Here is an 11142-nt window from a genome sequence, read left to right on the forward strand (position 1 = left end):
TGTGTGCCCCCATACCCAGCTCCAAAAGCACTCGTGCTATGGGCATTGTACTAGACAAAGAACCCAGCAGGGAGCTGGACAAGTGGGTCTGCCCTTCAGGAGCCTCCCACACTCTCCAGATACCTACTCAAATCAGGATTCCACAACAGGAAGTGAAGTGATACAGTTTGATTTGGGCTGAATCCAAATGCTGTCTCTGGGTCCCGTCCTTCTGAACTAGTCCCAAAATGCGTCCTATGTCTGGAGAGTCCTGCTGTGGGGAGGGTCATGATTAGCTGTCTCTCCAAGGAGGGGGGTACAAGGCCAACAGCCAGTATCCCCCAGCACAGGCCCCTGAAGCGATGCTGCTACTGTGATTTGACACAAGACTCCCCCAGAAATGTAGCCGGCCAGGAATTCTAAACAAAGTGCTACCAAGTCAGCAGGGGTGAAGGGGTCATGTCTCAGAATGCAGAGCTGGGATAAAAGAACTGGGAACCTTGAGGCCTGGCTTCTAGAATGGACCTCTAAAGACCATCTTCTCACTGGATAGAAACATACACACTGCTAAGCTTGGGGGCCCCAACAGGTTCCAGGTGGGGTGTTCATTAAGTGTGTGCTGGGAACCAGCAAGTGTTTATGGATGGGGAGGGGCACAAGGCCAGCCTTGAGCTGAAGCAGAATTACCAACAAACCCAGGGATGACCTGCTCTCCTTTCTGTATGTCCTCATTCTCTTTCCACCATACCGGAGACTGGGGAGGGGCTGGGGGAGCTTTCAGCACCTATCCCTAAATCAGCCCCTTCCTGGTTTATTCTTTATAATGTGCATTCTGACCACTGGCAGAATCTGGGATCTGAGTGGAAGTGGGCAAGCTAGCTACCTGGGGACTGTCACAGCTGTCTAATGAGAAACGGGCTTGGGCATATGGGGCAAATGGAGTTTGTATTTAGGGGTGGCACTACATCACAGCAGATGGTGAAGATGGTCCTGGATGTTAGGTCCCTAGCTGTTGCAGGGCCTGGCTGGCATACCCTACCCTCTACCTAGGGGTGGGGCTTCCCTCTCCAAGACGATTTTCAGTATATAATCCAGACGTTTTGGTTCCATCCTTTGCCCTTGCCCTTCCCTCTCTCTTCCTTCCCTATCTTCCTTTCCCCCTACCTCCCTCTCTCCTCCACTCTTTACCTCTTTCTTGCAAGCTTGCCCCACCATCTCCCCCTCCCATGCTGCTCCCAATAAATCTGCATTTATATAATACTGTCTCACCATTAGCTCATTCCTGGTTGGACACACCAGGTTGGGGAAGGGTGCCCAGGGCAGTTGGCTGAGAATGAGCAAGTCACCATTGTGTGAGAGCCTGGCGAGGCCTTTGATAACAGCGGTCAGCTCTGACCACCTGGACTCGGGGAGCAGCGGTCAGGGCAAGTGGTCTGAAGCTCTCCTGGGCAGGTGGCTATTTTCCTAAACCTTTATCCAGGCCCCTTCTCCACTTTGCAGTTGAGCCAAACTAGGCATCCTTGGGAATGTGGAGGAGGCAAGCAGGTTGCCCTGGTAACTGCCTAGCCCTGCCCTGCTGCTGTACAGACAAAGGCCACTACCCTCCCCCCTGGCCACTGTGCAGGCAAGGTTCCCAACCCCCTACCATCACCCTGGCTCAATTCCCCCTCCTCCTCTGCCTTTAGCTGAAGCTCCATTAGCTTTGCACAAAACCTCAACCCACCCCTGGGAAAGGTGGCTTCTGAGCTTTATTGCCCTGAGCAGTGGGGGTTGGGGCCATCCTCAGGTTCTGCTAGACTCCAGGATTAATAATGGCTCCCAGAGGGGATGCTGACTCCAAGGATGTCCTGGGGCTTGGGCAAAGTTGAGTGAGAGGGGCTAGAAACTGAGACTTAGACCTATTTCCTTGGCCACCTGTGTGTGTGCCCCTTATATTTCAGGATATACGGTAGATGCTTCTAGTGGCCTGGTACTTCACTGGCTTGCTTTGGTTTGTTTGATAATTTTTTGTTTTGTTTTTTGTTTTTGTTCAAGACAGGGTTTCTCTGTGTAGTCCTCGCTGTCCTGAAACTCATTCTGTAGGCCAGGCAGACCTCAAACTGAGATCTACCTGCCTCTGCCTCCCAAGTGCTGGAATTAAAGGCACGCACCACCACCCGGCCTGGTTGACAAATTTTTTAAAGATTTTATTTATTTTATGCATATTAGTGTTCTAAGAGGGCAGTAGAAGGTAGAGATGGTTGTGAGCCACCGTGTGGGTTCCTGGGAATTGAACTCAGGACTTCTGGAAGAGCAGACAGTGCTCCTCACCGCTGAGCCATCTCTCCAGCCCTGTGGTTGACAATTTCTAACTTATATTTTATTACTATTATAAAGATTTCGTTGGGCTGAGGGTTCAGGCCGGGGCCTCACTCTGTTAGGCAAGTGCAGTACCACTGAATTACACCCCAGCCCCGATTTTCATTTAAAACTCAGATTTGCTTTTAGAAAGAGGTTCAGGATGGGGGTGTGTGTGTGTGAAGAGATGGCTCAGTGGCTAAGAGCACTGGCTGTTCTTCCAAAGGGTCTGGGTTCAATTCCAAGCACCCACATGGCAGCTCACAACTCTTAACTCCAGTTCCAGGGGATCTGACACAGACATACATGCAGGTAAAACACTAATGCACATAAAAATAATAAAAAAAAAAGCATTTAGAAGTTCAGGTTTGAATATGGGTGAAATCCCCAGATCGTTAAGTATTTGGCTCAAAGAGGAAGAAAGAAGGAAGGGAGGAACTCCAGACCTGATTTCTTGCTTTCCTGGGATGAGGTGGCCCTGCCAGGAAACCCTGGTGCTTCACTCCCCACGGCTGAGGGTCAGAAGCCACTTTTCAATGGATGCAAAGCTCCGGTAACCCATGTTCATTGTCTTTTCTCCCTCCCCTCCCCCAACAAGGCCTCACTATTGCTGGCCTCATTCTCACAGAGATCCATCCTTCTGCCTCTGCTTTTGCTAGAATTAAAGATGTGTGCCACCACACCTGGCCTACCTTTCTTTCTTCCTTCTCCTTTTGCCTGGAGACAGGGTCTCCCTCTGCAGCTCAGGTGGCTTCAAATTCACTAGGTAGCCCAGGTAGGCCTTGAACTGGCTGTGATCCTCCAGACTCAGCTTCCCAAACATTTGAAGTTCAAAGCAAAGCCACAATACTAGGCCCATATTCACTTTGTTGGAAGATAAGAGGGTTGGTTCATTCGAGACAGAGTTTCACTATTACATAGCTCTAGCTTATCCTGGAACTCAGGATATATACCAAGCTGGCCTGGAACTCACGGAGTTCCTCCTGACTCTGACCCCTGGTGCTGGAATTAAAGGCCTGTAACAGCACACACACACACACACACACAGTTCCATATTTACTTTCAAGTAAATAAAGTAATAAAAGTAGACCCTGGAGCAGTGGTTTTTCAACCCCCCTAATGCTGCAATCCTTTAACACAGTTCCCCATGCTGGGGTGATCCCCAACCATAAAATTTTCATTGCTACATAACTAATTTTGAAAGGTATGAATCATAATGTAAATATTTGTGTTTTCTGACGGTCTTAGGCAATCTCTGTGAAAAGGTCGTTCGACCTTAAGAGGGGTCTTGGCCCCCAGGTTGAGAACCGCTGGTCTAGAGTGACACACCAGGAAAAGGAAGCTTTCTAGGCTTACTGGCAGACTGAGCCTTGCCTGCCTGTGTGGCAGACCTCCTGGGCCGCCTTGAGCTAGAGGCTGGAGAAAGTCAGGGCTAGGGTCTTTTCTTTCGAGAATGTCAGTGAGGTGAGTGCTCCGTAAGGAGGAAAAATATCCAACACCAACAAAGATCCATTTGGGTACCATACCTTCTGGCCCCAACATGGTGCTGCTGCTGTCCCTGGTCCTGACTGCCCGCCGGGAGTTCACCTCGTCCACGAGCTTCTAGACCGAGGTTAGGGTAAGAGGCGTGGCAGATGTCTCTCCTGAAGGCTGTTACCAAAATAAGTGTGCCACTAATGCCAAAGGGAGGTGTCCTCCTCGCCCAGGCCACAACGCGCCTCCCGCAGGGGTCCCTGGCGCTGGTTTTTTAACCTAGAGCCTTTTTCTGGGCTAGTATTTTGTTGTTGTTGTCAAAGTATTATCACCACGTGCTCAAGCTCGCTTTTGACAATTTCCCCTCATTTTTGAGGAAGGAGGCTGGGCTGGGACCCGGGGGAGGGCAGGGGTAGTGCGTGGCATGCAGACGGTGGAAAATACCAGCAAGACCTCCGCCCGTCACCCCCACGGGAGGGAAGACGGCTTTCTCCTTTGTGGCCGTCTCCGCGGGGCAGGAAGCTGCGCGCCTGTCTCCGGGAACCCCCACCTCCCACCCCGCCCCCCGCTCCACCCCCGCTTCCCAGCTCCCGGTCGCCAGGCTGGGGAAATCCGCCGGGCCTCGGCCCCGCCCCGCCGCCCCGCCCTGCGGCGCCGCAGCCCCCCACCCCCCACCCCGCTTTGCTCAGCGGCGCTGGGCGTCGGACGCGGGCCGGGTGCTGCGCGGGGCTCCGGGGCGCTCGCTCCGGCAGCGGCTGCGGACATGTCGGGTCCGCGCGCGGGATTCTACCGGCAGGAGCTGAACAAAACCGTATGGGAGGTGCCGCAGCGGCTGCAGGGCCTACGCCCGGTGGGCTCCGGCGCCTACGGCTCGGTCTGGTAGGGGCTGGCAAGGATCAGGTCGGAGCTGGGCGGGAAAGTGTGCACGACCCTCCAGCGCGACGTGGGGTTCCCGGCGTGGGGAGGGGCCTCGCCCTGCCTCCGCCCCCGGCCTGCACGCTTCCCAGGAATGAATGGGAGGGGGCGGGGAGGGACACGGAGGAAACTTTCCCTCTAGATTCCACTCGCTGGCAGGGAGGGGGGGGTCCTCTGATGTCCCCTCCCCATCTCCGAGCCCTAGTTTCTCCCAGAAAGGCCGAATCCTGCGGCGTCACAGCTGGCGGGAGAGCAAGTCTCTGGGGCCGCTAAATGGAACAGCCATCCGGGTTATTTTGGGCCAGGTCTAAGTAGCTGCGGGGTCTAACGTGCTCCCAGACCTGAGTGTTTGAAAAGGGGGCGCCCAGCGCGGTGAGGAGACCTCTCTTCTTTCGAAGGCATCAAACTCTCCGGTGGATGCTACCTGCTCCCCGCCCCCCGCCCCCCCCCCCCCCCGTTTCCTAGGAGTCTTAGCGGCTAGAGCCTAAGCAGACACCTACTGTCTTGTCCACACCCAACAAAAGATCTTAGAATATAGTCCTGCAGTTAGGGGGACCAGAGGTTAGAGTCTTGATCCGGGTCAGACAGAGTCCAGGCTGGCTAAAGCCACGTCCCAGACAGCTGGGATTAGAGAATGGTCACAGTCCTTTTTGACAGGCTGATCAAGGGTGTGGACACTGGTGCGTGCCCCACACTCCAGCACCGGGAATGGGGGCTGAGGCTCAAATCTTGGATCTTGTGCTGTCATCAGAAGCCTCTGTCAGATCTTCGGTCCACGGCAGGGCTGCTGCTGAAGTCTTATAGAGGAAAACAGTCGTGCTTTACTGGGCCCACAGCGAGCTGGGCATGGGATTGTGTTCTTGCTTCTCTTTCTCTCAGGGTGTACCCTCCTCCACAGCGAGTAGAGACAGGATACACCTCCCCACACACTCTGCCCCCCCATACCCAAGGAGTAGGACAGAGGAAGAGATGATAGGACACGCTGTGTCTGGGATGCCCAGGGGCTTAGCAAGGGGGAGAGGATGAGGTTACGAGAAATCCCATTTAAAAAATAATACAATTGGATAGAGGGAGGGAGGGAATGGGGAGGGGTGGGGTGGAGAGACACCTTCCAGGGCACTTGGGCATTGACTCAGATGGAATCCTCTGTGGGCCGACCATCTAGGAGCTGCGGGGATATAGTCAGATTTCCCGAGTGAAGCCGAGGTCTGTCTCCACTGGTCTGTGGAGACAGACTGCCCTGCTGAGGCAGGTGCTGGGATGCCAAGTCCTGGTAACTTGACTGTACAGATGACATCAGGTCAGGGGATCTCATGGTCCAGTGGCCGCTGCCCTCACACCTCACCCCAGGAGGAAGACATCTGCTTATCATAAGGAATCACCTTTCCTCCACTACTTTTTAGTCCCATGAGCATCCCAGACCCACAATGTCCCCTCCCCACCTTCCCTCAGCTGGTTGGAATGGCTGGTGTCTTGTCTCCATTCACTGCAAGGGAGGGGTGCACCCCGGGAAGCAGAGAGTCAAGAGGGAGGGAAGAGACAAGCATCCCCTGGGGAACAGGCTGCGTCAAGGTGCTGTGGCCAGCAGGGCTCCTTCGACGGCTTCATGGATTCTCCAGTCTTGAGGGCAGAGGGACCAGAGCCTGGGAGAAAGCCCTATGACCACAGATGAGCCCTGCTGGTCTTGAAGCCCATAAGAGAGGGTGTGTTCTCATTTGCTCATTGAAGCTCTCCAGTGAAGGACAGAAGGGTGAGGAGGTGCAGAAGTGGAGCGTCCAGTGTCTGGGGAGTGGAAGAGAGCCAGACCCCCCCCACCACACACATATACACCCAGGCTGAACTTTTCCTACAATCCAGTTGTTCAGTTATAAATGGGAGGGGGGGTGTTTTTGTTTGTTTGTTTTTGAAACAGTGTCTCAGTAGTTTTCCCGGCTGGTCTTGGCCTCAGTTCTCTTGCCCCAGTCTCCCCAAGAGCTGGGATTACAGGCGTGAAGGTGGAGGGCTGCTTGCTGAGGGCGCACCTGTGGGCATAGTCGTGGCGTGTTTTTCATGCCCTGGCCTCGTTGTGAGTGCGGTCTTAGGTTTGGGCTAGAATCACGGGAGAAGATACAAGCTCTGCCAGAGAATGCTGAGTCCACTCAAGGGGGTCTTCTATGGGACGTCCAGGAGGGGTGGCATGGAGACATCGTGGGGTGAACAGGCAGGGACAGGCCTCCTTGGAGCCAGCCGCGGAGCCTCGCTCCCGCACTGGTGTAGGGTGAACTCAGGCCAGGCGCCCGCGCGTCCTCTCATTCGCCCACCTTGCAGCTCGGCCTACGACGCGCGGTTGCGCCAGAAGGTGGCTGTGAAGAAGCTGTCTCGCCCTTTCCAATCGCTGATCCATGCGAGGAGGACGTACCGTGAGCTGCGCCTACTCAAACACCTGAAGCATGAGAACGTGAGAGGGCAGGCCAGTGGTGTAGGGACCGAACAACGGACGCCGCCTGGTGGGGGCGGGAGCGAAGATATCGGGGCGGGGCCTTTGGGGGACACGCCCCTCGCGCGGGCGGGGCCCAGACCAGCGGGGCGTTGCCTACAGCTGAACTGTGATCCTGCCTCCTCCGTTCCCTGATCAGGTCATAGGGCTTCTGGACGTCTTCACGCCCGCCACCTCCATTGAGGATTTCAGCGAAGTGTGAGCGGCTTGGGAAGGCCCCGCGGTGGCCTTGGGAGCTTGGTCGGGGAGGGGGTGGCGTGACACTGTCCTAACTTCTGACCCTGGCGCAGGTACCTGGTGACCACCCTGATGGGCGCCGACCTGAATAACATCGTCAAGTGTCAGGCACTGAGCGATGAGCATGTTCAGTTCCTGGTCTACCAGCTGCTGCGTGGGCTGAAGGTGGGGCGCGTGGGCTCTGGGGTTCCCTTGACCGCTCTGGGTTGGGGCAGAGCGGGATGGAACCTGGGCTCACCTGGTCTGCCCTCCCCTGCAGTATATCCACTCGGCAGGCATCATCCACCGGGTAGGTGCAGCTGTGGGCGAGGGTGAGGGTCAGCCACTCTGCCTCGGCGCGTGGCCGCAGCACTCACGCCCCGCCCACCCTGCAGGACCTGAAGCCCAGCAATGTAGCAGTGAATGAGGACTGCGAGCTGAGGGTAAGGATGGGGAAGGCTGTATGGACAGCAGGGACGCACAGAGAGGTAGGCGTCTTACACAATAGCCGTGGTCCTCCAGATCCTGGACTTCGGGCTGGCGCGCCAGGCTGATGAGGAGATGACTGGATACGTGGCCACACGGTGGTACCGGGCACCAGAGATCATGCTGAACTGGATGCACTACAACCAGACAGGTTCTGTCGACCCTCAGCGTGGCCTTGTCCTGTCAGGGTGCTCAGGCTGTGCTCACACTACGGTTTAGGGAAAATTACAGAGCTCTGAGGGAGGAGCAAGAGCTTGGTGGGACCAGCTTTTAGAAGGGCTTTTTAACTTGGTGGGTGCCCTCATACCTCTTCTCAGGGCTCGGCTGCTCTCTTGATCCTGGCTATGACTGAGGGTCACTGGGCTGGCTGCCCCACCCCCACAGGAAGGATGTGGGCAGGCTGAGTCTCCTTACTCTCTCCCAACAGTGGACATCTGGTCTGTGGGCTGCATCATGGCTGAGCTGTTGCAAGGAAAGGCCCTCTTCCCTGGGAACGACTGTATCCTTGGGGAGCAGGGTCAAGCTGGGGGCCCCTTCTGCAGGAAGGAGTGTGGGAGTGGAGTCTGGCCCTCTTTGGAAGTCTTACCTCTGCCCTTTGCCGTATGGCATGGGGCTCCCTGTCCTGAGCCACAGCTCCACAGTGTATCAGGGGCTGGGACTGGAATGGCTGGCCACCAGGTGTTTCCTGAGCTAGGAAGACATCGACCAGCTGAAGCGAATCATGGAGGTGGTGGGCACACCCAGCCCTGAGGTTCTGGCAAAGATATCCTCGGAGCACGTAAGTTAGTGGCCATCCGGCTGTCTGTTCATTCTCCTGACCAAGCACCAGTCATGTCGGGGACAGGGTAGGATGCAGACAAACGGGCATCCCGTGGGGAATATGGGCAGGGCAGGATGGAGCTTGTGTTAGGCACATCCAATCTCTTCAGGGGGAAGCAGGTGAACCAGGAGGATATTCCTGGTAGGAGAGAGTGAAGACAAAATTACCGACACTGACAAACTGCTCCGGCTTGCTGGGGCGCCTAGCAGGCCTGTTGGAATGAATGATCAAGGCTGTCTCCTGAAAGGCTCTCTATGCAGTTTGGGGCCAGGGAAATGGAGGGGTTTGGGACCAAGGAAAGTAGAGAGTACTTAGCCCTCCAAGCCCTTCTTATGTGTCTCCAGGCCCGGACATATATCCAGTCTCTGCCCCCCATGCCCCAGAAGGACCTCAGCAGTGTCTTCCATGGAGCCAACCCTCTGGGTGAGGACTGGGACCGGGTCTAGGTTGGGCTTCAGATCCAGCGCCGGCTCTGTGTTAACTTTCACTCTTTCAGCCATAGACCTCCTTGGAAGAATGCTGGTGCTAGACAGTGACCAAAGGGTCAGTGCAGCGGAAGCCTTGGCCCATGCATACTTTAGCCAGTATCATGACCCTGACGACGAGCCAGAGGCCGAGCCTTATGATGAAAGTGTCGAGGCCAAGGAGCGCACACTGGAGGAGTGGAAGGGTGAGCACAGGCCAGGGGTCGTGGGAGAGGGAACAGTGCTCAAGAGTTTGAGGGCTGCCTTGTCTCAGCGCAAGATTTTTTACCTCCTGTTTCACACAAGAAACTCCACAGAACTTCCCCAGTGGTCTGGGGGGGGAGGGGCATGCCTCTACTTTAGAGTGGGACATGTAAAGGTGTGTGTGTGTGTGTGTGTGTGTGTGTGTATGCAGCAGAGTTTTGGAGGGCAATGCGGGGCAGGCTCTGGTTCTAAGCCTAACAACGGATGTGGGCTGGGAAGCAGATGCCACACATGCAGATGGGAGCTAGGTTGTGGGTGCACAGCATAATCTCACCTCCCCCCCCCCTTTTTTTATTCATTCCCTCAGAGCTTACTTACCAAGAAGTCCTTAGCTTCAAGCCCCTGGAGCCATCCCAGCTACCCGGCAACCATGAGATTGAGCAGTGAGGCATGGCCTGAGGGGAGGCCTGAGCCTGTCCCCTTTCTTCCAGCTTTCCAGTCTTCCTCAAGAGGTGCCTCTCAGGCAGCCCTGCCACCTAACCTGGGACCCCTTTGCCTTGAGAGGACTCTACACACACACACACACACACACACACACACGAATGCACGGATGTGTACCTATGCCCACCATTATGTGTCTGGAGTCTGAGCAGTAGTGTTTCTGGACCTGGCTTGGTCCACCCAGATTCTCCTGGGGACCTCAGTGTGTGGCATCTGAGTCTGTCCCTGTCCCCGCCCAGATCTCTTCTGTTCTTGAGGACTATCTGGATTAGGAGGAAGGCAAATGGGCCAGGGTCCCTGGAGTGTCTGAGGGAGGGACACTCACTGTAGATGGAGCTGCTCAACCTGGAAATGAAGGGCTGAAAGCTGAGGCAGGGCCAGTGCCCCACCCAACCGAGTAGAGTCTCCTGGGGGATGGCGAGGCAGAGACCACTGCCAGATGTCTAATCAGAAAAGCCTGCTGCAGCTTTGCCTGAGATATGTGGGCAAATGGGCGTGAGTGCGCACTCACGGTGTACACCTCAGAGCACAGGCAGATGTGCTGGTGTGTATGAGTCTGTGAGTCAGCAGCCATTTCTGGCATGGCACCCAAGCTGGAGGCACTCTTCTCTCCCCGCTCCCAGCTGTGAACTAGCCTAAAGGCTCTGAGAGGTGCCAGGAGTTTTTGCTAGAGTGTGGGAGCTGCAGCAGGATCCTGAAGCACAAAGGACACAGTGCCAGCTGGGAAGCTGGTGAAGTAAGGGGTTCTAATCTCAAGAGATGCTCGGTGGTTAGCACCCAAGGATATGAACTTGGACATTCTTGCCCCTGGACCTTGACTCAAAGCTGACAAATGTCTGTCCACATTCTACCTCCACCTACCTTTGTAGTTCTGCAGCTGGTCTGGGGTGCTGTGGTCTGTGAGTCATTCCTTTTTCCCTTTCCCCAGAGAGGAGCTGACCAAGTAATTTGTGAGGTGGGACCCTGTTTGAAGACATGTTGGGGGTATGGCTCCTCCCTGAAGAGACGATGATCTCTTGCTATCAGGGACCATGGGACTCTGGATGTCAAGTGCCTGCACCGAGCGTGCACAATAAAGGGATTTCCTTCTTGCTCTTGTGTGGAAGGCTCCAGGTCTCGTTGCTTGTACTGTTCCTGCTTCCTGGAGGGGTGGCTGGACCTCCGTGCTTGGTACACTTCCAGCTAGCCCCACAGACTTTGCACTGTGCCCCTTGATCACTCAGCGAGAGCAGTGGTCATTTCTGGTTCTACCACAGCTCCTTGGAGAGGTC

At 55.5% G+C, this 11142-nt stretch overlaps 1 protein-coding gene across 3 annotated transcripts; it reads left to right on the forward strand.

Annotated features, from left to right (window-relative positions):
• Window positions 1–4454: 4454 nt before the first annotated feature.
• Mapk11 (mitogen-activated protein kinase 11) lies at window positions 4455–10994 on the forward strand. Of its 3 annotated transcripts, XM_021638978.2 has the most exons (12): window positions 4455–4668; window positions 7012–7141; window positions 7320–7378; window positions 7471–7582; window positions 7677–7706; window positions 7792–7839; window positions 7919–8033; window positions 8310–8381; window positions 8581–8660; window positions 9047–9125; window positions 9199–9372; window positions 9738–10993. In XM_021638978.2, exons 1-12 carry the CDS (start codon window positions 4553–4555, stop codon window positions 9815–9817), a joined length of 1095 nt encoding a protein of 364 aa, XP_021494653.1. In that variant the 5' UTR covers window positions 4455–4552; the 3' UTR covers window positions 9818–10993. The 3 variants fall into 3 exon arrangements, with proteins under 3 accessions (XP_021494653.1, XP_021494652.1, XP_060244833.1); XM_021638977.2 differs by lacking the exon at window positions 4455–4668 and having other exon boundaries at window positions 5818–7141; window positions 9738–10994; XM_060388850.1 differs by lacking the exon at window positions 4455–4668 and having other exon boundaries at window positions 5821–7190; window positions 9738–10992.
• The last annotated feature ends 148 nt before the right edge of the window (window positions 10995–11142 follow it).

The sequence above is a fragment of the Meriones unguiculatus genome, chromosome 8, assembly GCF_030254825.1.
Source record: "Meriones unguiculatus strain TT.TT164.6M chromosome 8, Bangor_MerUng_6.1, whole genome shotgun sequence".
Lineage (NCBI taxonomy): Eukaryota > Metazoa > Chordata > Mammalia > Rodentia > Muridae > Meriones > Meriones unguiculatus.